This window comes from Delphinus delphis, chromosome 7, assembly GCF_949987515.2.
Source record: "Delphinus delphis chromosome 7, mDelDel1.2, whole genome shotgun sequence".
Classification (NCBI taxonomy): Eukaryota; Metazoa; Chordata; class Mammalia; order Artiodactyla; family Delphinidae; genus Delphinus; species Delphinus delphis.
In genome coordinates, this window is record NC_082689.1 from 6,840,303 (window position 1) to 6,865,989 (window position 25,687).

The 25,687-nt window shown below is 57.0% G+C and overlaps 1 protein-coding gene across 6 annotated transcripts in view; it reads right to left on the bottom strand.

Moving 5' to 3' along the window:
* DGKD (diacylglycerol kinase delta) overlaps positions 1-25,687 on the bottom strand; it is a 110,168-nt gene that overhangs the window by 9,020 nt on the left and 75,461 nt on the right. For 5 of the 6 annotated variants that reach the window (XM_060015907.1, XM_060015906.1, XM_060015905.1 and 2 more), the window contains 22 exons: positions 25,431-25,537; positions 24,979-25,104; positions 24,727-24,829; positions 23,886-24,048; positions 21,298-21,406; positions 18,550-18,689; positions 17,547-17,631; positions 16,343-16,437; positions 16,160-16,259; positions 15,804-16,083; positions 13,122-13,283; positions 12,188-12,316; positions 10,876-10,972; positions 8,549-8,659; positions 6,807-6,903; positions 6,558-6,665; positions 5,483-5,596; positions 4,332-4,466; positions 3,919-4,070; positions 2,863-2,974; positions 2,686-2,778; positions 1,658-1,777 (listed from right to left, as the gene is read on the bottom strand). In XM_060015907.1, the coding sequence (XP_059871890.1) occupies positions 1,658-1,777; positions 2,686-2,778; positions 2,863-2,974; positions 3,919-4,070; positions 4,332-4,466; positions 5,483-5,596; positions 6,558-6,665; positions 6,807-6,903; positions 8,549-8,659; positions 10,876-10,972; positions 12,188-12,316; positions 13,122-13,283; positions 15,804-16,083; positions 16,160-16,259; positions 16,343-16,437; positions 17,547-17,631; positions 18,550-18,689; positions 21,298-21,406; positions 23,886-24,048; positions 24,727-24,829; positions 24,979-25,104; positions 25,431-25,537 (2,738 nt within the window). Of the gene's footprint in view, positions 1-1,657; positions 1,778-2,685; positions 2,779-2,862; positions 2,975-3,002; positions 3,149-3,918; positions 4,071-4,331; positions 4,467-5,482; positions 5,597-6,557; positions 6,666-6,806; positions 6,904-8,548; positions 8,660-10,875; positions 10,973-12,187; positions 12,317-13,121; positions 13,284-15,803; positions 16,084-16,159; positions 16,260-16,342; positions 16,438-17,546; positions 17,632-18,549; positions 18,690-21,297; positions 21,407-23,885; positions 24,049-24,726; positions 24,830-24,978; positions 25,105-25,430; positions 25,538-25,687 lie in introns of those variants that run through there. The other variant, XM_060015910.1, reaches the window with a different exon arrangement.

Genomic DNA, 25,687 nt, shown 5'->3' on the forward strand with positions numbered 1-25,687 from the left:
TTTTATCATTATAACCATCATAAGTTTATCTCAGAATTATACAATATATAGTATAATGATATGGTTATTATCTTTTACCAATATAAAGTGATCCTCTATCATTTACTGCCTTAGGTATGCAATTCTATTTTTACATTGTTACTTTGGATTTTTTATTGTGTTTTCTTGAAATTGTTTTATTTTTAATCTTTCTGGGTCACAATTTTTTATTGAGGGTATGGAAGAGAAAACTGGGCTCCTGTGACTAGTATTTGGTTAGATTTCTTTTTTTTTTTAGCATAATCTAAGAATAATTTGCTTTTAAGAGGAGCAGTTATATTATTTCCTATTTTCTTATTTTTATGCTGTTAGCTCCATCTTTACTACTTCTTTTATTTTCTTTTATGATACAGACTACACTTTGCTTGTGTCTTTTGTGGTGATTCAAAAAGACATACACCTTTTCAATTTTACTAAAAGCTACCTTTAAAACTACATTTAAGTTTTTAAAACATAATTGACTACCTTTCTCTAATTATCAAAGTCAACAACTTTCATGAACCTTCCTCCACCGTAAGAGGAGGGACTTAATGTGCCCTCACTCCCATCCATGTCCTCTTCCCTGTCTCCCCACTGCACTGCCCACACTTCACAGGCTTTGACAACATAATCTGGAATCACAGGCCTAGGTTACTGCTACATTTGTTGAATATTTTACGTATTGTTTTAGTAATCTTCTTTAAATGAAATTTCTATATTTATAATTAGCTACAAATTTTGATGAGCCTGGCCTGGCCCTCTGAACCAAAATGTCCTCATTCTTCAGTTGCTGAGTTTTGTTTCTTGGCTGGAAGGCCTCTGAGTCAGTTTTCCAGGTGGGGTGCACATTTGTCAACAAACGCCGCATGTTCAAGAAGAGCTCTGGACTGCTGGCCCCCCGTCCCCTCGCCCTACTGCTGCCCATGGGTCCTAACAATCGAGCCAGCAGCAGGGGCGCCTAACGTGTCTAGCAGTTCTTTACCTGGTGAACTTTTCTCCTGGCCCACCTCTGTTCCACCCCTGAGAGGAAGGCCATCTAGGGTTTGCCCCTCTCCAGATGCTGCCCGCAAAAACCAACCACTCAACAACAAGCACCTCTCCAGGGCCTTCTTCCTGCCTCTCCTGCTTCAGGAGACACTACCCCCAGGGCACATATGCCCAGGGTCCCATCTATTGTCCCAGCTATAAGACCTGTGCAAGCTGGCATCTCTAAATACGCACAACAGAAAAGCATGACTGTGATTTGAACACAGCAACTCTGCCCCTGTCAACAACAAACTCCCAAGAAGTTGCTGTTTAGCCAACTGATGTGCCTCCACACTGGGGGCAAATAGTGGGGCTGGGCTCAGCCTTCTTTCCACCTATGTCCTGGACAGCCCCGCAGTTCTGCTGCCGAGGGCAACTTGTGCCCCAGTCACCAGGGTCATTCTTAACAGCAATTCCCAATTCCTTCCTACCTGCCGAAGTTCATCTCTGTGCCTTGAAGGCATCTTAAAAGAGAAGTGTGGGAGGCCAGATCAGGGGCTGCAGGACCAACACCATCTTAATCCCAAAGCTGCACAGAGCACGTGAGTTCAGGCACTGAAGGGAGCGCCACTGTGTCCAGGGACGCCGCGCTGAAGCCCTGTGACCCACATACCTCTTCATCACCAGGCTCCACGGGCTGGCACAGCCAGGGGGTGTCCGCCAGCTTCCTGAGCTGCTGGTCCATCTCGACGAGGGCAGCCGTGAGCCGTTCCTTCTGAGGGGGATCCAACTGCTGCTCCAGGCAGGGAGGGAAGAGACACAGCTGGTTACCGGCAGGGAGCTGGGGCCATGGCAGAGCCCCGCCCAGACATGAGGTCTGCTCCAGGGGCTAGGCTGCTCTCAGAGAGTTTTCTAAAAACTTGCAAGGAAACTGAGTCCCACGCCACTGAAGGGCCAGACTCAGAACCTCCCCTCGTAAGTAGTGTCAGGTGAGAGAATTAAACTCTCCTCTCGTAAATGATGGGGGAGACCCAGCTTGTCTAAAATCTCATCAGCAGGGCTGACAGGTCACCTGCTCTGGTTTCCTCGGGACCCTCTCTCGGAAGCGGGGGAGCAGCCTGCCTGCACCAGAGCGCAGGAAGCATGGTGGGGCCACGGACGCAGCAGCTGGTACGTGTCAGGACAGCGCAGTACTTTGGAATGAGAGTGTGGAACTGGACTCTTAGGGCAGTTCTCTAGTGACTTCGCCTCCTTGACCTCCCACCTCCTCGTTTTTTAAAACAAGGAGGTTGGCCAGGCGCTCTCTCAGGTCTGCCCTGAGCTAGCTTCTGTGGTTCAATCGAACTCCAGCCGCACGCCTCCACAGGGCTGACTCATGAGCCAGGTTGCAGGGCTGAGCGAGGAAGGCAGCCGACTCTGGGCGCGGGGAAAAGGCTGGCCAGCCTGGCCACGGCGGTGGCCGCGCACCTGGAGGGTCTGGGGCAGAGCGCCGTCTACGATACAGGAGGTCCCGTCCGCCAGTCTCGGACACCCTGGAGATGACGTGGCGAGATGCGGCCAGAGGGCTTGAGCATCACCACACCATCAGCTCAGATGGCCTCTGAGGCCCCTCCGACGGGGGGCCTAGAATTCTCAAGGCCGGGGATCCTGGGCTGAGGCGGGCTGCCCTCCGTGCGCACAGTAAGCGGCCCCCCAGCTCACCAGGGCCAGCTTCCCCGCCAGCAACAGCTCCGTCTCGCTGCGCAGAGCTCTGACGTTATTCACCATCTCCAGCACGAAGCTGCAGCTCAGCCCCTGGGAGGAATCAGAACAGACACCGTGGAGACGTCCCGAGGGCGAAAGGGGCCCACAGGAGAAAGGCCGGAAAAGCGCAGGCACCTCTGCGGCCCTGGGCTTGCCGTACACCCGGTCCATGGCCTTGGAGCTGGCGTTGACGGCGTGGGCGAGCTCCTGCTCCACGTCTCGGTGGGACCGCGCTGCTTCCCGGATGCTGGAGGGAGACACGGCGCTCATCAGACCGAAGAGCAGCAGCCTGCGAGTCGCCTCGCTGGAACACAAGCCCAGGTTCGGCCCAGAGGGCCGACAAGACCACAACTTGCCCGTGGTGACCCGTGACGGCCGATCGTTTCCTGGCCGGTGGCGGAGGAGGCCTTAAATGGGAAATCTGACAACAAAATCCCAAACTTTTCTAGAAACTCAGCCAAGGAGGTAATGCCCAAAATGAGACCTACACCTTGCAAAACAGCGAGCGGGTAAGTAGCAGGAGGCAGAGGAGGAGAAAGCCAGGAAGAAGCTAGACGGCCATGGAGGGGCCCCCGGCCTGCGCACGGCTCCCAGCAGGGGGAGGGGAGGCACAATGCAAAGACACCGCCAGACAGCGGCTGAAGGGGGTCAGCGGATGTGGCCACCAAGAGGTCACCAGGCAGAAGGGCCATGCTGGAGCCAGGTGGGTGGACACAGCAGGGGGCGGGGAGAATGGACAGTGGGCAGAGCGGCAACCACCGTGCTGGAAGGTCCAGAGTAGAAGGAAACGCCTTTGACTGTTGGCTTTTGTTTTTTCAAAACAACTACAAGGTCTGCTTCTTAAGAGCAAACCCGCTCTCTGGGGGCTAAAGGAGGCAGGAGGGGTACTATTCTCAGAGATCCGGGATAGGCTGTAAAACCTATGAGCTGCCTCTGAAAACACCTGTGGTGTGAAGCTCCCACCTGCATAAACCCCGAGTAATCCCTGGAAGACCGTCAGTGAAAATACCAAAGCCCGGGGTTAGCAGAAACTCAGGCCGAGCCCTCGTGAAGGAGGCAGACGGCACATAAGATCCGGCAGGGGCATCTCAACGCCTGCGGCCCAGCCACGGATCTGGGTCGTCCCAGTGACGTCAGGGGGCCCGGGCGCTCTCGCGGAGGAGTGGACCACGGAGGGAAGGCGGCACCCACCTGTGGATGAGGGCCCCCGCTGCCTGCCCAAACTGGTCCATCTGGTTGGCTTCCTCCTCGGACAGGATCTCCGGGTGCAGAGAGAAAGATGGAGGGCGGGGCAGCTCACACTTCTGCTTGTCCTCCCAGGACTTCAGGGTGTTCTCAAAGGCCTAGGGCGTGGAAGCCAGTGTTACACTCTCTCCTGCGAGCACACATCTAACAATAATCACTGCTGGGACACTAGAGGGATAACCGGCTAGAAAGGGAGACATTCTTTTTAACGCTGGGGGGAGAGGGAGCAGTTCTAGGAATTAGAGCCCTGTTCACTTAATCTTAACCTTCAAAAAAAATAAATTCCTGGAACAAAACGTTAAAAACTCCAGGTCTTCTCCTAGAAGGGGCACATGTGCGCCACAGGCAGTCTGTCTTACCCGATCCCTGGTGAGCGTCTGTGCCCGGTTCTTGTGGATAATCCGAATGTACCCTGGCGGCTGGATCCAGGCCTCTCCGTCCACCTGCACAGGTACGCCCTCATCCCCCAGGATGGAGATCTTCACCGTGCGGCACTGAGCAAACATCACAGCCGTCACCGAGCTGCACCCAGGAGCCTTCAAGTGCTGTCAGCACCACAGGCACCGTCCTGCCCTACACACCCCTGCACTGGCCGGCTGACCCCTGGGGTGACACCATACCCCACCCCCCCCCAGCCTCTGGGGTCAGAGCATCCCCGCCTAGAGCGCAGCTCATGGAGCGCAGGGGGTGTGCCCCACCCCGCTCCCACTGCCCTGCACCCAGCACCGCCATCTGTGATCGCAGTGCGGGGAACTCTGTGCTCAGACACCAGCACCAGGCCCAGGGCGGGGACACATGACCACCAAGAGCTGCTGGGTCCCTGGGCACGTGAGGACACTCCCAGAACAGAGCAAACATCTAACAAGTGCTCCTCTTTTCAACAAAAAATACTGCCAAGGAATTAAAATTGTGAAATTCAAGCAGCCCATGGTGGGGACAGAAAGGACTGGGGTTCAGGGGAGCATGAACTCCCCATCTCTGTGCCTGAGAACATCGCCCTCCCCAACCCCACCGACAGACACACCCTTCCCAACCCATTACCAGAAGTACCGGATGGGGAACCCACCCTGCCACCTGCTAGCCGGGCCTCCGAGCAGCCGGGCGAGGCCACGCACTCGGCCTCTGCTCCCAGACTCAGGCTGTGGCTTCTAAGAGCTGCAGGCCCAGGGCCCAAGGTCAGCCAGGCCCGTCTCATCTCACCCCACCTCAGCAGGGGTGGGCAGGACACAGATGGTACCCACAGAGTGAGTCAGGGAGGGAGCTCAGGGAGGGTACAAGCCAGCCCCAGTTTCGAAAGTATTTTTTAATTGTCAAAACACGGCAGGTGAGAGCAGGCTCTGGACCAGGCGGAGGCCAGGGCGATCCTGGAAAAGCGCCTCCTCCCCTGGGCTCCGCACTCCGGGGGCCCATATATCTGAGAGCGCGGCTCTGGGCCAGGCCTGCCGCCCCAAACGTGTGTGAGCCACAGCTCCACCCAGGCCCCTCCAGCCTCCAGGACCACGGCCGGTACCTGAGCGATGCGGTGATGCTGCAGCTTTATGACACGGGAGACGGCCATCTGCATGCTGCCAAACACCGCGACCACCTCCAAGATCTTGTCATCGAACGACGGGGCTGCAAAGGTCTGGAAGGGCCGGCGTCAGAGCTGACCTCTGCTCCCAGCTTCCCTGAACACGCCCCCCGCCACGCGCATCCTTCTCACCTGGGGGCCGCTGCACTGGCAAGAGCCCGACAGGCCCACTAGTAGGAGAAGCTATGGGGTGAACACTTGCTGACGGGTCTCCACGTCAGAGCCTGAGAGCAGCTGCCTGAGATCAAACCCCAGGCCTGCCACTCACTAGCGTGGGAGCTTGGGCAAGTTACTGTCTCTCTACCCGGGTTCCCTGTGTTAGCGGGGCTAACACAGGTACGTTCCTCACAGGTTCTCATGAGGGCCGTCAACGGGCACAGTGCTGAGAAGGACTGGCACACGCTCAGTGTGCAGCCGGTGTCAACTGTTTTTATTAGCTACTATGTACGAAGGAAGTCAGGCCCCTGGTTAAAACCTATCAATGCCCCCAGAGTTCTCGGCATAAATTCCAAACTCCTCCCTGGCTTACACGGCCCCACGGGAGCTCTAACCTCTCTGTGCTCCGCCCAGCACGCACACACCAGCGAGCCTCCTGTCCGCACCTGGCCCTGCCTGGCCGCCAAGCCTTCACATACGCTGCTCCCTCCTCCTGCCCCATACCCACCTGACCTGTCCAACCCCGCATCACCCTCAGGTCTCAGTGTAGGTGTCCCTCCTCCTAGGAGCCCGTATTCCCAGATACGGGCCCGGATTCCAAGCCACGCCTGCGACCACGCCTGTCCTGCCTGGCATCCCTTTGTCGAGGCCGCGGGAGCGGGGCCTGCCTGCCGTGCTCTCCGCTGTGCCCCCGCTGCCGGCACAGGGGCCCCGCTCCACCCGTCCCTCCGCCTCACTGACAGAGCACCCCCAGAGCGGGAGGCTCCTCCATGGCTCCCGAAGGGGCCGCCTCTCGGGACCCCGCCCCCATCCCCTTCCCTGGGCTCGGGCCCACGCCGCCCAGCACCCCCGTACGTACATCGTCCTCCTTGGTGCCCCCCCAGAAGTTGGTCCCTCCAGCATAGCTGGGAATGTTGAGGACAGCAATTCCCTGGAGACTGGGCAGTGGGATGGGTCGCCCGTCACACTGAGTGGTAGAAATGCGTAAAAGGAGAGAAGAGAGATCCAGGCGTCAGCTGGGGGCTCCCTCCCCCCAGCACACCGCCCTGGGCTAAGGCCGAGGGGCCACCGGGTCAGCAGAGGGGCCGGCAGGGGGCCGCCTGCTCACCTCCAGCAGGACCTTCTGCTCCAGGTTCTTGTAGGTTCTGTGCAGCAGCTCTCTGGTGCCGAGGACTCCGTACCACATCATGTTCTTGGTTCGACTCCTAGGGGTGGAAAGCAAAGCACGGACGTGGGTCTCAGTTTTCTCTACACAGCTACCTACGGCCCTTGCTGCCACCTCATCACAGATGGGTCACACCGGGCAATCACTCCCAGCAGCGACACCGTTAAGATGAGGAGGACATGCCCTTGTCACATGTCCACGCGAGACGGGCTAAAGAGATATATTCACTGACCAGAAATTCTGCTAAAGAGTAACACTGCCAAGAAAGTAATCATACCCTGAGAGGTAAAAAAGGTAAGACATTACAGAACCTCACAAAAAAAAGTATAAATCACAATTTTTTTCCAGCTATAAAATTATGCTTACCATAGAAAATTTGGAAAGGGCAGAAAAGCACAAAGGAGAATTCACAATCCCCACATCTGTAAGTACTGATGATAAATGCTTCAGTGTATTTCCTTAGGAACTTGATTTACAGCTGAAATAGCGGTAACTGTGCACTTCGCCCTGCACGGAGAGCACCGCCCTGTGTCCTGAGCACGAATGACCACAACGGGGCACTTCCCACCAGCACTCGCTGAATTAACCCCTTTGACGGGTCTCTACTTGTTCCCACCCCTGAGCTCTATAACGTACATGGCAGTGGCCCTTGGTAAACGCCTCTTTGCCGAAGTTCCCAATTACTTTTCAAGGGTAGATTTGTAGAAGCGGCATTTTCTAAGTAGACCTTCTCAAAGATACAAACTCAGGGAAGATTATATACCAGGATCCCAAGTTTCTAAAAATATGTCACATGAGGCCTTGCTCCTCACCTGTTCTGCTCTGATAAATTACATGCATTTCAATGCCTTTTCAGTTGTATTCAGACTAACAGGGGTATCTTCAAATGATTTGGGCTCCCATCATGCACTGTGTAACAGGGATGCCCCCTGGGGACCTCTGAGCCTTTTCTGATACTTGAGCCCCAGAGCTCCAAGGTTTTTGAGTTCTTATGCTTGATTTTGTTTTCCGAGAAAGGTCCAACCATACAGGAGTCGGGGGATTGCCGGGCAACTCCTCAGGTGTCACTGTGACCGCCTCCCTCCGAGTGACAAGGGCACCTGGCGGGGGCAGGTCTGCAGGCTCTCCAGCAAAGGGCCCCCTCCTCCTGCATCAATGGCTGTTCTCCGCCCAAACTACACACCAGCTTTCCTGCCTCTAGTTCTAGAAAGTCACAGCTGAACAGTCTGCCCTCCAGGTGACGGTCACCGTGGGGTGGGGCAGGAGACATCAACTCCCTTCTTCCCTTGTCACGTCTCCCCGGAGGAGAGGACTTTCTACTTCAGCCAGGAGGAAACCTTCCCATTTCTCTCCGTCCTCTCCCCGACCAGGGGGAGACAGTACGTGGTGATTTAGGGGAGAAGCTGAACACCCCCAGCGAAACACCCCCCCGGGGCCTCTCCTGTGGCATTTGCCTGCTCGAGGGCCTTGCGGGGGAGCAAGCCCTAACCCCACCTGAGGGTGACATGGAGATGCCACTGCCGTGGCCATGACACACAGATGCGCCCCGCTTTCTGACAAGGCATTCGGGCTCCGTGTCTGTACTCTGCCTGAGGGCTCTGTGCGCCCCAGAAATTACCCCACGGCCAGAAGGAGAAACCACCACAAGACCCGAAGGACAGGCGTGCGCAGGAGCCGGCACCCACCTGCACTTCTCTGGGTGCTCGTCACGCTTGTTGTTGAAGTCCAGGGAGATCTTCGCATCCAGGCCGATGCCAAAATAATTGTTCATGACGCACTTCTCTGTGTAATACTCTCTGCAAAGGAGCGTTTCACGCCATTTAGAACAACCCTGCATGCCAGCCTCTAAGCAGTTCTTCCTGAGGGCAAAACTCAGTTTTTTTGTTTGTTTGGTTTTGTTTTTTTTTGGGGGGGGTGGCGGGGAGGTAACAGCATTACTGAGATATAACTCACATACCATACAATTTACCCATTTAAAATGTCCAACTCCATAGTGATTGTTCACGTATTCAGAGTCACGACAATCAATTTTAGAACAGCTCATCACCCCAAAAAGAAAGTCCACATCCTTCAGCCAGGAGCCCCAACCCCTCCCCAGCGCCGGCAACCACTACTCTGCTTTCTGTCCTCTGCGGACTTCCAGATTCTGGATGGTTCCTAGAAATGAAATCACACAGCGTGTGGCCCTTTGCGTCTGGCTCCCATCACTGAGCACGTTTTCACGCCACGAACACTGGGTTCACCTGAGTTCAGGGCTTCAGCCCGGTTAATGGGGAACAGCGACGACCCACTGCAGGGATCCTTGGCTGATGGGCCTTTGGGCTGCTTCACTTTTGAGCTATGATTTGTGAACACTCGTACACACGCTTCAGTGGGGACGTGTTTTCTCTTCTCTTGGGAGTAACCCTAGGAAGGGACCTGCTGGGCCACGTGGAAACCCTGGTTTTTTGTTTGTTTTTGTTTGTTTTTGGCGGTACGCGGGCTTCTCACTGTTGTGGCCTCTCCCGTTGCGGAGCACAGGCTCCAGACGCACAGGCTCAGCGGCCATGGTTCACGGGCCCAGCCGCTCCGCAGCATGTGGGATCCTCCCGGACCGGGGCACGAACCTGCGTCCCCTGCATTGGCAGGCAGACTCTCAACCACTGCGCCACCAGGGAAGCCCAAAAACCCTGGGTTTTGAGGAACCGCCAGACTGTCTTAAAAGTGGCTGCATCACCTCACGTTCCCATCAGCAACGTTAAACCTGATGACATCCGTGGCACACACGCTCACACGTGCTTACACCCTGGATCCCAAAACGTCCCTCAAACGTCCCTAGACCCAATCAAAGCAAAGTCCCCAATTTGAAAATGTCCAGCCCAGCCCCACGTCCCAGGTCCACTGCAGGTAAGACTCCTTCCGGACCCTCACCCCCGTGAACGAGGCCCGGCACACCATGCTGGGGAGGGAGGAGAGGAGAGCAGCTTGTGTCTCCCCAGGGGAAGGAGAAGCCTCTCCCTGAAGGAAGAGACCACAGCCCTCGCTGCCAGGTGCGGAAATGCAGGGACCTCAGGTGACAGAAAGAGACAGCACATCTAGTTCCGGAGGCCTCTGTGGGCGCTGCTCATGTAAGCCTACAGCTCTGGCCTTGTTGGGGAGAACAACTCAGGAAGGGTCAGGACCACAGACCTTGACAGGCCCCGGCGTGAGGAGCAGACAGGAGGGTGGTGCCAGGCTGGGGACAAGGACGCGGGCCAGCACTGGAGCAGGTGTGGGAACCCAGGCCACCCTGCAGGAAAACTGGCTGCCACTGTGCAGGCTTGCAGCTCTGCTTCCCGAAAGCCAGAGTCTCTGAACCGCACCTTTCTCACTGTTACTCTCCCCACCACGCCGGACACACATGGTGGACAACTTTTAACCAGCTGCCACTAGCCACTAGTTGCCCAGAACTTGCTATCAGCCAGCAGGAAGGGAAATCTAGAAGGCTGGGCTTTCAAAATACCATGTGTCCCCGCAACGGTCTCTACACACACGAGAACAAGCTGCGCGAAAGCCCTCACTGCCTTTGACGCTGGGCAGTGGACACAGCACGTGGCGCGCAGAGCAGCGTCGGGACTTCGTTCCCCAGAGGACAGCATCTCCCCAGGCACGGCGAGAAGGCGCTTCCAGCCTGGGAGCTACACTAACGGGAGCGGCAGACCCGCCAGAAGGAAGGTGGTCAGGAGGCGGCGCCAATGCAGGGCCAGCAAGGACCGCGGGGAGGACGACCGAGGACACGGGCAGAGTCTCCAAGCCTGCCGAGGCCCCAGAAGGTCAGGCACGCGCCAGGACGGCGCCTCCCTTCCCAGACATTCCCAACCCACCCTCTGCCCCGGACGCCTCACACCTACTAGGTTTTCCTTATTGGCCAACACCAGCTGGAAAAGGGTCACCCAGGCAGCTGCTCACGAATTTCTCTAGTTAATTCCAAGCCAGTTTTCTACGCTCCAGCATTCAGCTAACAACATGCCCCCTTGGTTTACCCCGTACTCACAGGTTTTCTGGTTCGGAGTTAAAGGGATCAGCATTAATTAATAATCGACTGATGACTGAACCTCCAGGCAAGGAACCAGACATCCCGGCGCGAACATCTGTAAGGGAGAAAACAGGAGACAGTACTGCCTGGCGGCTCCCAAATGAAGAGGCCGTCGTGTCTTTGAGGCTAATGGTCCACATGTTCTTCACAAGGTTATTATAATAAGATGTTTCTAAAATACCGCATAAAAATGTCCAAACTTTGACAATTAATAGTCTCAGGGCAAAAATCGCTGTCATAAATCCATATTCACAGAACAAAAATGAACGCCGGGTGGTAACCAACACCTATGAGACACATCAGAAAAGACCTTACAAAGATAGTTCTCACTAAGTTAAGAAACTCCACCAAAATGATCCCTACTGCAACTAATCGTAGGGTCTAGTCATACAACTTTATAAGGCTAAATTCATGAGAAAAGGTTAAACAAGGAACCCTCCAGGTGACCAGAACCCTCAAGATACCTGCACCAATTTAAAAAATTTAAATTATAAACAGTAAGGCTGAGATGGAGCCCTGCTTTTGAACATTCTGCCAATCCATCCCTTCCAGTAACATCTTTGCTGCTTATTAACCAAATCTGTCTCAGCCTCTTTTCCCTAGAGCTTCCGCAATTTTCTTTCTATTCAAATGAGATTCACCTAGCGATTGCCAATCACTTACAGGAGCAGCGTGTGCTCTAGCTTTTGCCCAGCAGGCCTCACGAAGCGGCCTCAGGAAGCTGGTTAAGGGACCATTCCCTCCTACTACAGACACAGAGTGTTATCGTGACTCCCCCTGAGGGAAGAAGCAACAGGAGCTGCCTTGACATGATCCTGGGCGAAATGAAGGCAAGGCAAGGGCACTGGGCCCGACTCTCCCGGTGGCCAGCTGTGCTCCTTCTGCAATCATGCTGGAAACAAAGGGGTGATCCACCGGCTCCCCGTCACGACCTGCCGGCCCTTCCCTCTTCACTCAGCCCAACCCCTATTTACCCATCAGCACCCAGCTCGAGTATCACCTCCTCAGTGACATCTTCCTGGGACCCCAGGGCAACGATTTGAATGCCGTCTGCTCTTTGTAATAAACAAGAGCACTTTTCATACCGTGACATGACTCTGAAATTCTGTCTATCTTTCCCATGGATCTGTGAACTCTTGGAAGACAGGGGCCTGGTCTCGTTAACCCCTCAGACTACTGCCAGGCAGAGCGACAGCTGGGCACTGAGCTGGAAAGCTTAGTGCCCTGCCTGCGCCCCTCCCCCGGACACACAGTGCGGTGCCCCACTCACTGGGGAACAGGATCTTCGTGTTCAGTGCTGGCAGGCTGTCCCGGTTTCCTGACTGCGAAGGAAGAGAGGCAGAACCACCCAGGGACAAGCTTCCTTTGCTTATCAGCTTTTCACACGGGGATTTGGACACTATGAGAACAGAACAGAAAACAGAACGCGACTGAGCTACTGGCAGCGTTCATCAGAGAAAGGAGCAGGCGGAGGGGGGCCAAGGGAAGCGAGGAGTGGGCACAAGTGCCACCAGCCGCGGCCGAGTGTGCAAGACGAGGAGCGAGGCAGCGAGCAAGGAGGGGAAACGAGAAAGGGGACGCAGAGGCGAGCGGGCTCGGGCACCCGCCAAAGAGACACAGGCCCCTGAGGGGCTGGGGCCGCGCTGATGTGAGGTGACCTGACGAGGCCAGGGAGGGGAGGGGCGGCCTGCAACCGCAGTCGGGCCGTGGGGTCTGTGCACGGGCAGAGGGGAGTCCTGCACAGGAACGTGGTGGAGGAAACTCTGGGGCACGATCTCCCGGTGGCTCGTAAAGGCCACGAGCGAGGGGGCCGCACAGAGTTGGGGCTGTTCCAGGAGGGCTAGGGGTCCCCAGGTGGTGGCCCGTACAGCTGGGTGGTCCCTTACCACCTGGAGCAAACGTGGCATGTGGCCAGCTGCAGCCAGGAGGCCCCAAGCCCTGGGTGAGGACCCCGGGCGCGCAGGGAGGTTCAGAGGGAAGTGCCGCCCCAGCAGCAAGGTCGCCCCCTGCCCAGGGTCCCGCCAGGCCTGCACCAGGCGAAAGGAGGTGGTATGTGAGACAGGTCGCCTGTTTGAGACTTTTTACACTTCCAAGTGGCCACAGAAACCGTAAGAAAGCACCCGTAAGCTTCCCAAGGCAAGCTTCTGAGCAGCGCAGACAAAAAGGCCTGACGGCGGCGCCGCGGGTCACGAGGGCCACTGTACCTCTGCGGAGGCTCCTGCCCTTGGCAGCGCCGTGGCCCTCGCCGTGGCCCTCGCCGTGGCACGCTCTGTCGTCCGACTTCAGGTCCTTCTTCTCCTCCGACTCGGAGAGACCTAAGATGAACCCCTCGTGCTCTTGGGTCTGGGCGTTCTGCTCGTCCACAGCTGTGCAAGGCAAGGGTATTTGCAGCTGAGCGCACGGACGTTACCCCGCAGGCATCACCGGGCTGGCGGGGCTCCCACTGGACGCGGACCCCCTCCTCATCTCACTCATCTCCCTTCAAACGTCGTCTCGGCTGAAGGCTTAGACCCGAAGCTCCGACCCGTCCCACTTTCTCCCCGGCCCCGGCACACAGGGCACCGGGACACTCGTGCCAGCTGGCTGGGGAGGAGGGCCGAGGGCTGGGAGAGACAGAGGGGAGGGGAGTAACGAGCGAGAGCACGCACAGCCCGGAGGGAACAGTGCACCCGCCAGTGCGCAGGGGCAGGTCACGACCTCACTATTCTCACTGTAAGAAGAAGCAGGTCGATCTGCTCAGAGAGAAAAGGGTCTGATGAGAGCAGAAAAGGTATGAGATGGTTTCTGAAGGTACCGAGAGATAAGACAAGAAAACTTGCTGGGGAGGATCTCAGGGTCTGGGTGAGGGTGGAGGTAATGCAGTTCACAGTCACTGTGGTTTTACAGTGTTCTCTTCAAAGCTTAGCAAACAGAGTCTAGGAAAAGGGAGCGATCGACTGGGCGAGTCTCTAACCCTATGCAGGGGTGCCTCTCTCCCCCAGGCCGACTAAGGACATTCAGCAGTGGCATCAGGGGACACCAGGGCCGATGACCTGTCCAAGCCCCGGGCCCCTCGACCACTGGAGCCGGCGCCTGCCTCAGACACCACAGCGCAGACGCCCCCCCCGCCTTTTTTTTTTCTTTCTGTTAAAAGTATTTTGTCTTGTTTTAATATTTCATCAGCTTTATAGGGTTACAACTGTCTTAAATATTTCTGCTTTAAATACAATCTGCACATAATGTTATAAAATGTAAACTTTCAGTGTCCTTTTCAATTTCAAAATCACACCTTTTTTTTTTCTTTTTTTGGTCTTTTTTTTCCCCCCTCCCTTTCAATACCTGAATGTCCTGCAAAAACTGAAATAAATCGTCACAGGCTGCCCCACCATGGCCAGGGCGCAACAGGCTGGGCCCGGCCAGAGGTAGAGGGTAGTTTTACATCTTTTTATTGGAAGTTTTTTCTCCCTTTAACCTGAGTTCAGGTGCCATCCCCACGCCCTCTGACAAACCCCAGAGAAACTGAAATTTCACATGTCAGGAAAGAAAGGCTGAAGTCGTGTTTGCCAACAAAAAAGGCAGAAGCAAAATTAAGTGGGGGAAGAAAGAAAGGATGGTAGTGGGCAAAAATGCTACCAGTGAGAAAAGGGGCTGTACAAATGCACAACTGTTACAAGCAAACCCCCCCCCACAACAGCCGGACAGCTACAGCCCTGCGGCCGGTTTGGAGGTCACAAGGAAGCCTCTAGAAGCAGCTCATCCACAAGCACCTCCAGAACGGGGGGGCCCCTGGAGCCCCTCTCCACCCTGGGTTTGGGGGGTCCCCACCCTCAGCGTGCTGCTGAGCCCCGCCTGTTCTGGAGTGGACAGCACTCAGCCCCCAACCCCTTACGTCCCGGTTTGCATAAGGGGTGCTGAGCGGCACCCCGGAAACCCCCCCGACAGGCAGCGGCGGGGCTGGGGGGCGCCCCAGGCAGAGGCAGGGCCCCTGGGTACTGAGCGCCCGCTGGCCCCAGGCCCCACTCGCGTTTCCACAGCTGGTGGACTCCCCGTGCCCCGTCCCCTACAATCATCAGCATCGCCCAGCACCGCAGGCACACACCGAGTTAGACCTGGGGGAAGGAGCCTCCCCTGCGGGACACCTGCTCCCCCAGACACCCGCGGATGCTCAACAGGACGCACGGGGGTGGGACCCTGAGCTGGGGGCTGGTGGGGGTGGGCGGCCAGGCGGGGGTTCTGGCATCAGAAGTCAGACCTGAGGCAGAAAGAGACTCGCAGCGGGGCTGCCCACCCGCCCACCCACGTGCTGGCAGAATGGGGGGTGGAGGGCAGCCACCCGCGCTCCTGCGGTCAGGTGTCCCCCCGTCTCTGAGCACCGCCCCGGTGCGCCCGGCCTCCGACACCATCCTCACCTCTCTGTCCCTCACATCGTCCTACAGCCTCATCCCCCACCTCTGGCCCAGGCCCACCTCCCTCCTGGGCACGGGGCCGTCCTCCGCGGGTGTCCTCAGAACACCTCAGGTCTCAGCACGGAGGCTCTCCTCGGACCCCCCGCCCCCAGAGACAGTCCCACCTCTAAGCGGACAAGGCCCGGCTGCGCCCGAGGTCTGCCAGAGCTGCCACAGGTGAGGACACTTCCAGGGAGTGGGTCCCCCAACACGCTCCCCGCGTGTGCCCGCGCGAGGCACCTTTCCACCAGCTGGGGGCGCCCTCTCGGCTCTGCCGTCCGCTCAGTGTCTTTCCATCGGGCACAGGCCCTGAGGAAGGAGGCGCTGGCCTGCGTCAGGCGGTCCAGAGCGTCTCTGGCCTACACGGTGGGTCCCTCTGTGTCTCGCGCCACGTTCAGGGGGAAACGGGGAGCGCCCAGGGCTGGCCTGCAGAAAGCCCCGCGGCATCCAGAGCCCGGCTACCTTTCTCTGTGTGCTCTATGATCTGGCGAATCGCCTTCTTCAGGCTGTTGGCTCTCAGCATGAGCTGCTCCCGAGGACGGAATATCTGCGGCCGGGCTGGGCAGGCCGACCCCACGGCACGGTCCCCGGTGGAACTGGAGCCACAGCTGCCGCCCGCCCCCTCCCCGTCTTCCGCCTCCTCGGCGATGGTGGGGGGCGGCGTAGGCAGAGAGGACGAGGCCTGGGACTCGTCATCCAGGGTCTTGAGGAGAGAATCCAGCTTCTCTTTCAGGACAGAGCACTGGGCGGGGAACAGAGGAGGGAGTGGAGGGGCTGCTGCCCCGCCCTGACACCCACCCCAGGTGCCCAGGACGCACCTTCTTGGCCATGACCTCCGACTCCTCTGAGCTCTCGGTGGTCTTCTCGTAGGCCTTCCCCACCCGAGCCACGAAGTCCTTCACGGTCTCGCAGAGCACTCTGTGGGGGGAACGCGGGAAGAGGCTTCTAGAGAGACAGTCCTGGCTGGGACCCTGACTCCCCTGAGGCCGCTGGGCACTCACTTGGCTGATGAGATCACCACCGAGTGCTGGTCGGAGGTCAGGATCTTAGAGAGATGGGCCGCGACCGAGTCTTCATAGAAGAGAATCTGCTGCACCTGCCATTGCCCCAAACAGGGCGGGCGACTGTCAGCCCCACGATGGAGCCCGGTGAGCTCGACACTAACCCCCGCCCCTTGCCGGCCAGCCCCAGCTCACTTCATGCTAATCTGACAGATTTCAAAAGCTTCACAGAGCTGTGGATGAAGGGATCTTAACAGAAAAGAACACGGTGATAAAACCTCGTGAATGGCTCGTGCTGCTTTCGTCGGAGATTCAACACCGCCAGCCTGTGCTGGACTGGAGTCCTGAATCCCGCGTCCTCCTCAGCAGTACAGGCAGCAGGCAGGGTCCTCAGCTGAGGCTCCAGTCGCATTTCTCTGCCTGGCTGGAACTCGGCCCGGGCCCCTCTCCACCTCTCGATACAAATCACCCCCTTCACCGCTCACCCCTGCCTGCAGAACTGGGGTCGCTCACCCTGTGTGACGAGCCCTCTCTTTAGACCTTGGCCCGGGGTTGGCCAACTTTACTACTGGCCGGAGAGTAAATATTTAGGCTTTGTATACGTACGTACGCTCCCTCTCTTAAAACGTGCAAACCATTCTCTGCTCTCAGGCCAGGTCACAGCAGCCCAGGCAGGTGTAGCCTGGGGGGCTGTAGTTTGCCAACTGCTGCCCTTGACCCTCCTGAGGGGCAGACAGGCCCTGGCAGAGCCCTCTCTCCTGGTCAGCCAGCAGCCAGCTCGCCCAGTGGGGTGAGCATGGCTGGGCGCCCAGCGCTGCGCTCTGTCATCAGAGCGAACCACTGATGACAAAAACCAGCGTAAAGTGAAAAGAAGAGCTGAACATTGAACTAGCACAGACCGACGGCAAGGGTAGGACGTGGAGGAGGCGGGCCCAGAGCGGGAGCCTGGGCTGGGCGGGGGCACCAGCAGCAGGGGCGGCAAGTCCGAGAGGGCCATCATCACAGAGGACCCCAAATCCAGCAACAACCCAGGAGGCCCCCAGACGACCACCAATCCTGTGGGGCAGAGGCCATGGGCTGCAGCTCCACCTCGGCTGGCCCTGCGCCTGTGCGGGTCTAACCTAGGGGAGGATGTCTAAGGGTGGAGGCAGGGCCCCAAAGTGGTGAGGACAGTGTGAGCACGCGGCCGGGCAACTGGAAATACCTCGGAGCCCTCACTCAAGTCTTCGGTGACAGTGGAGGAGGAGGCTGGCCGGGGGAGTTTTGTCTCGTAGGCCATGACGCTCCACCTGCACATACAAAGGAGCTCTCAGCAGGTCGGCTCGAACCCCCAGGCAGGCCCTGTGCCTCTCCCACCTCCCCGACTCATGGCCTGGGGGCTTGATCTTATGACAGCCCTAACTTCATTTTTAAGCATTTATCTTGACTCCCGTGTCCCTAACCTGGCTCCTCACTTAGCTGAGAACAAAGGTCACAACCCACTGGACACCGCAGCTCCACTGAAGGTGGCGAAAGGCATCCCATAATGCTGCTTCTGGGAAAATGGGCTTCCCCTCTTCAGAGGTAAAATCACTCAGCCAGCAGCCAGCTCTCCCGTGGGGGCTGAGCATTTCACAGCCTCCAAAGGCACGTAGGCCTCCCTTCAATAGAGAAGAAACGGTAGAGGCAGCTGGAGAGGGTTCAAGACCACACCTGCTTATTGCAGCGCAGGAGCCTAAGAGAGAATACGGGCATTTCAGCAATACCAGGTCCCGCAGGCTGTGGTCAGGGGCTTTCATACGTGAGCTCAGCACTAAGAGCAGCTCGCTCGAGAAGACCCAAGTTACTTCTAAACACACACAGGAGAGCTGTCCAAAACTGAGATTCTTCTGGGAACACGGGATTGCTCAGCTGTGCAATAAGTCTTCCTTATTGCAAGACTCTGCTGACAGGTATCAGACGAGGCTGCAAAGGCCAAAGCGGACAGGGCCACCTTCTCTAACGGCCCAGAGGATCGGGCCTGGCTGGTGAGACCTGACCGCTCGAGGGCACAGTGCCAACCTGTTCTGCTCGTCAGCTCTTTCATAATCTGATCGCCAGGTAAAGCCCACCAGAAACAAGGATTCCTGCTCAGGCCGAATTTTTACAAGTAACTGCAGAGGGCCTATGGTTTCCAGGGACCCTGGGTTGAGAACACCTAGTCAAGGGGACTCGTGCGGTCCACTCACCTGTCCAGCATCTTGGTGCTGGCTCTTTCCAGCTTCTCCAAGATCTGCGGGAGCTGGGTGTCATCGTCACAGGCCGAGCCCCAGCCTAACACGCGAGCCAGGTCATTCCCTGTGCCGAGGGGCAGCACTCCCAGCTGACACTGAGACACGGGGGGAAGACATGGCATCAAACACCCTCCTTTTCACCTACAAGGTGTGAGGTCTGATCTCACACGGTGTGGTGCTCGCATTTCAGGCAGAGCCACTAGGCAGGACAGATGTCTCTCCAATCCGACAGAAAATTCCTCTCCCACCCACAGGCCTGCTTCTCATCTGCTGCCACATCTGACAATCAATCCTCTACAACCTCCCCGATCTACATTCCCACCTTCACAGCTGTGGCCACAGTGCTGACTGCTGAGTATCTGAACCCCCGAAGAATCAGTCTGTACGACTCCCCTCCTCCTGCTTCTCCGCCCTCTACAGCACCACACTAACTAACACCTTCCTTCCCCTCACAGCACCTTCCACGGCTTTACGTCCTATCAAGACAGGCGCCAGGACTTCCAGTCTGGCCGTCAAACTGGAGCACACCCTGGCACTCGGCCTGCACCCCCCTGCCCGTCACTCCCCAGAGACCCCCTGCACTGCTCAGGCCCCACCCTCCACCTGGAATTCCCACCCAGAGCCCCCTGTGGAAACCCCACCTCGTCAGTTCAGTGCTTAGGAAGCTCCCCAGACACCAGTTGCCCAAGAGCCTTCGACCTCCGAGCCTGACACGCAGGGTGGGGGAGGGTCCCTGGTCCCCCCTGAGCACGGCACAGCCCGCGGTCACCTGCCGCAGCCACTGAGGGAGGCCCTCCACCCTGCCAGGGACAGCAAGCTGGACAGAGCAGGTGAGGAGGACAAGGAAGCCCCAGCACCGGGGGGAGGCGACCCGGCGCCGGCTTCCGGGAGCCTTAAAGGGAAGGAGCAGGCAGCACGGTGAAGGGACAGTGGCGTTCCGGGAGAGGTGACCCCCCACCAAGTCAGAGCTCAGACTGGAAGGGCAGTGAGGAGAGAGCAGTCAGAGAAGCAGAGGAGGAAGAAGGAGCTGAACTGGGGCCTCACTCTGAGTCCGGACCTTCTCCTAAGGCAAGGAGCCACCGGGGAGCGCTCAGCAAGGGTGCAGGAGCAGAGCTGTCCCAAAGAAGGTCCTTGGGGAGGTGGGGACCGGCGCGGTCCGAGAGGCTCAAGGAGGTGCGTGAGCAGAACGGCCCGAGGGGAAGGCCCCCTCGAGGAGTGGACAGATGGAGCCCGGGGCCAGCCAGACGCGCTCAGCAGCACACACTGCTGTGCTGGACACTCCAGGGCGGCAGGTTAACCAGGACGAGGAGGGAGGGTGAGGGAAGGCTCAAGAACTACTGTCAGATCTCCGGCTTGGATATCGGGTAGGATCACGGGCCACAGAGAAGTCAAAGGAAATGATGCTCCCTGAACTCAGCTGAATGCATGAAAACCTGTCTTCCTGACTTGTGATAATGAACTTGGTAACAATCCTGGAAGTGAACAAAACCTAAAATTGGACCTAAGTGTACTGCTCTAACTTTACCACGAGGGGGCAGCGCTCTCTTTCCCGAGCAACTGGCCTCCCTAGAGCGGAGCAGTTACTTGCACACCCAGGGTCCCCACTCCAACGTCATTCCAGGAGCTAAACGCTGACAGCAAAAGGTCCACCCTGCCTACAAAGACCACCAACGTGTTGAAGGACAAGTGACAAATGAGGAAAAATATGGGCAACAAGGAGTTCACATCCCTAATATAACAATAATCCTTAGAAATCAATTTTTTAAAAAGGTAAATACCCCAATAGAATATTAGGTTAAAAAAAAAACATGAACAGATGATTCATTTAAAACTTCATAGTTAATTGAGGATATGCTTGACTTCACCAGTATTAAATACAAATGAAACATACCATTTTTTGTCTACTAAGTTGGGCAAAAGCCTTAAGATGTACAGTGGACAGCATATGCGAAAAGACAGCTTTATGAGCATTAGGAATAGAAACTGGAGAGCAGTCTGGCAATATCACCAAAATTTACATTTGGGCGCTCTTCAAAAGAGAACATAATTGGGACATTGTATACGTGGTTTTCACCAGCACTGTCATTATGAAGCAATCTGAGTGTCCATCCATGGGGGGAGATGAGCTAAACCCAGGGCTGGCGCAGCCCTGCCCAGTGGAAAACCATCACATAGGCCTCCATTTAAACTGATGGATCGAGAAGTGCCCACAATGTGTTGATTAAAAACTGACAGGGTACCACGAGTCCATTTAAATTAAAACTGCATTGCACACTGTACTGTATATACATTTTGATAGAGAGAGGTCTGAAGGGTAGTTACTGAAATGTTGGCAGCGGTTAATTATTGGGGGCGGGGGTGTGAGGGAGCTGGAGCAGAAAATAAATCAACACTTAAAAAACAACCCTACTCTGACCTGAAGCTCAAGTATACTTCTGAGCCCTGCTCGCCAGCAGGAGGCATCAGGCAGTAGGCGACATCACTACCCAATAAGGAGCCGCACCCAGATCTGCCCGTGCCTGGAACCTGCAGGGATGGAAGTGTTCTTTTTGTTGGGTCCCTGGGCCCATAACGCCATCAGGCTACCTGCTGTTCCCTCCAAGACCACCCCAAGGGGACGAGAAGCACCCCCTGAGATGACCCAGCCTCTCTGTAACGGTGGCATCGCTCTCCCGTGGGGCCGGCCCCTCCAAACCCAGGTACCTGTTTGTGAAGGTTGAGGCTGTCGATTTCAGAGAGGACCCAACCAACACTGCCATCTCCACCACAAACCAGAATCCGGAACGTATCAAACTTCTGGAATAAGCGTAGGCTGCAGAGAAAACAGAACGTCAATGAAATGAAGTCCATCTAAAGGACAGGTAGCCGACGGCCAGTCAGTCTGGGGCTGGGGGACACCCTCTGTGCTCAAGGCCAACCCTGCGGCCTGTCCCGCGAAAAAGCCTCTCAGAGGCCGGAGCCCGGCTGTGCTCAGGCTCCGCCCACTGGGGGCCCGCCAGGCGCCTGAGAGCAAAGGCCGCACGTGTCTTCAGGAGCCCCGGGCTGCAGGATCCTGCCCACGCTGTCCCTGTCCTCTGGGCCACTCCGCCCACCCAGGTGACGACCCACCCCGCGCCCCTCGTGACTCCAGCTCCGTCTCCTTCCTGTGATCCTCTTGGCGGCCCTGCCCCTCGCTCACAGCGTTCCTCCCAGGACACCCAGCAGCCTTCTGTTCACTCCCCCTTCACTCCCCAGCCGCTTCCTGGGTGGCCTTATCCGCGTCTTGGCTTCAGGGACGACACAGACGCTGATGACCCTGAATGACCCTGACGATGATCCCTCGGCTCTCCTGAAGGACACTTGCCCTTGTCTACCAGAACGTGCCACTCGGTGTCACACGGGCGCCTCCTCGACCGACGTTTCCTTCCTCAGAGAAAGGCAGAGCCACCACCAACCCAATTACCGGGCAGCCCCGTTGTCCCCTCTCGCAACCCCTCCAGGAGCCCCCTACCTGCCTCCCGTCTCCTTCAAGATGCCTCCAATTCGTGCTACCAGCCTCATCTTCCCAAAACCAGTGTCGTCAGGTGTCCGGCTTTGGAAGGGGCCACTTGCTTCCAGGAGAGGTTCAAACCTCTCAGCGGCCCCCACGGCCCTCCCTGGCCAGGAGCTGCTACCATGTGTCTGCACCTCTGCACACAGCCCACCCTCTGCCTAGAGGGCTCCCTGCCTCCCTCCCCATAACCACGAACTCTCCTCAAATGCTAGCTCGGCGGGGAAACTGAGACCCCCATCTGACTCGTAAGCCCCTTCTCCTGGTTCCCAAAGAACCTGCACACCACACTGCCAACAAGACAGATCGCCTGCCTTGGGCCTGGACTGTCCGTCCGCACCCGTCCCCGGCAGGCAGGGCGCCCCCTTGGCCGGGCTTTGCATCCAGCACAGACCGAGCGGGCGGAAGGCCTCAGACAACAAACAGGACCAGGTGACAGGGAACTCCGGACGTAACAGAGGGGCGAGGCTGCACCTGACCTTCAGGCTGGGAGAGAAGCAGCCACACGTGTCCTTTAAGAACACTGACCTCCCTCAGGCCTCCCGCTCTCTGGAGAAGAGGGGACACGTCAAGGCCAGGAATCAGGAAAATGAAGCAGTATCTCTAAGTTTTCTTAGGAACAGTGTGAGAGCAAGGCTGCTTCCCAGAAACGGGACCTGTCTAAGCCAAGCGCACCGCACCTCTGCGGGTCTGCACCTGAATCGTCCTGTCTCGTCCTTAACGCCTACTACTGGCTGTGGGGCTTGCATGCTTCTCCAAATGAACACATGCTCATTCCGCCGTCCTACTGTGCAGCCCGCCCTGCCCAACACCCCTTCGTGGCATTCCTCCAACATCCCTGGCACCTCGGGGAGCAGCGGCCTGCACCTGTCTGGTGCATCCCCGCAGGGCACCTCCAGGGTCCCTCCAGGGAAGGGGGTGCTGTCACCAAGGAAACAGGCTAGAGAGCTGCCGCCGGTGACCATTCTCCAACAGCAGGTCTCTCCAACCAGACCCAGGCTCAGGTCACAGGAGCACCCAGCTCCAAAACCAACACCCTCCAGGGAACCTCCCAGGAGCACACCCCACCCCCACCCCAGAGAGCAGGCTCTGCGGGCACTGTCCGCTGCAAACATCCTACACCACCTCCCACACGCGCCACGAGGCTCGCAGAGCTCCCACCTGGAGCCGGTGCTTCCAAACGGGGAAGGAGTTGGTTCAAATGCCAGAATTTACAAAAGCAAACGTTTTCCACAAACCTCTGGATCGTATAAAACTAGAAAGCACACATCAGGTCTCTTACTTTGCCAGATACACGGGGCCTTGCACATCTGCATGTCATGGCACCTGCAACTTAAGTAAACTCAAGTGCCCTCTAAAATGAAAAATCTCCCTTTTGGCCTCACTGGAGAAAAGCTTCCTACTCGATACTAAGCAGCCGTTCAAAAAAATGAGGCGGATCTGTAACTACTGACATCAGAACACATCCACACTGCTGTCGGCTGACACCCATAAAAAGCACACCGCACAAGGGCAGGTAACCTAGGCCCCCACCTGGTTTCAAAGTCTGTGTGTGCACACGACTGAAACACACACTGGAATGTTGGAAGGACACACAACTCTATGAAACATTCAGAGTGGACGCCTCTGCCAGTGGAATTTGGGAAGGGTAACTTTTATTTCCTATTTTAAATTTTCTGTATCTTTGAATCTTTAAATAAGCACGCATTTTCTTCAAACGCTTTTTAAACTCCAAGAAAGATATATTTTACAAGCTTCCTACCCAAGGTGTGGTCCTCCATTCATGAGGTCAAAGACCTGGGCAGGGTTCAGCAGCTGCTTAAATCTTCTGAGGAACTTCACACCCTGGTTGTCCCCACTTTTTGAATTGACGAAGACCAACAATGGACTCGTGCAGGATGGAGGACACGTGGCCTTCCAGAAGCCTAGGTGTGAGGATGGAAAAGGACACAAGAAAATCTGAAAGCCACGAAAGACAGGGCGCCCTCAACCGTGTACCAAGTAGACACCCCCCGTGGGACCTACAACTTACACATACACACCCAGGAAACCAGCAAGACATTAATCCACGTTTCCACAACGCCATCCCCCGTGTAGAGGAAGTGAGTCCTCATCTGGTCTGACCTCACCTTTGCAGGACTCTAAGTGTCAGACACTGCTCTCAATCTAGCAGAGGTGACTTCCTGAGACACGTGCCCCGGTTTCCAAGTTCCCACCAACACTTGTTAATATGCATCATCATGTACCATCTGGACAAGCAAGCGCAGAGGCGGAAGAGCGTGTAATATCAGCTACTAGACGAGCCTAGTTGACGGACAGCCCACGTCAAAGACGGAGAAGCATCTTAGACTCGGTTTCTACTCAACAGCCAATGGACCCACCTTCAAGTAAGGTCCTGGCCTTGAGTCCAAGGTGCCCAGAAGCCCAGCTGTCAGGACACTGTTCATCACCTCCTCTCCTCTCCCCACAGTGGCTGGGCCTGACCTCTTCCCGACCGCATCTCAAAATCACTGACATAACCAATTCCAGAGCGGGGGAGGGGAGAAGGCCTGGAGAAGGAAGCACGAGGAAATGGCTGAGACGGGAGAGCGTGTGGTACCCACCATCAGAATCGATGCTGTTGAGAGCGGTGGGCGGGATGACCGACACTTTGCACAGGCCCAGCGGGCACTTGGTCAGTAAGGATTCTTTACACGCCGTGTGCACCTGGAACACGGACCTGCTCGTCACAAGGGGCGCCGGCATCCCTCCCACACCCCAGAGCTCTCCCCAGCCCTGCCGCTGCAGGAGCTGTGCTCTCGGACCCGGCCGGCCTGTGCCCATCTGGCATTTGCCCAGCAGCTGCGCTCGCTCACCATGGCCTTGCACCAGAGGCAGCGCCAGTCCTGAAGACGCAGCACGCTGCCACAGGTCTTGTCACACACTGTGCACTTGGCGCTCACGGGCAGGTTCCCCTCCAGCCACTGGTGAGGCATGGCGATCTGCAAGCCACACAGAGACATGCACCGGGGGCGTCCTCACAGCCTCCACGCAGGCCAAGGGGACCCTCAGGCAAAAATGCTCCAAAATGAATTCCACGAGGGGGTGGGGCAGGGTCTGCAGAGCCCTGTCCAGCCCACTGCTCCCTGCCGGCATCCACAACTCACAGGGACTGGCCAGAGCTCGGGGCCCCCAGACACCAGCGTAACCAACCAAGGGAAACCCTGCCCTCACTGTCCTCAAGAAAGAAACTTGAGCACAGGCGGGAGGTGGTGGGCGTGCCTCTCGCCCCGGTGCTAGGAGGGCCGTGCAGGGTCCCCGGGCATACCCCGTCCTCGTCCTCGATGATGTCCTTCCCAATGGAGGCCAGCGTGGTCCACTTGCAGTTACTGGTCGCACGCACAGCACAGCGTTTGTGGGCCTTAAACTTACACACTGTGAGAGAATGAACACGTTAACCCTCGGAGCTGCGGCCATGGTCTGGGGTGGACTGCCCTGCTCTCCTGGGAAAGTTGGGAACCAACATATATGGTTAGTTTACTCATAAACGAAACCACCAGGATGCGTGCAGAGACTGCTCACGGG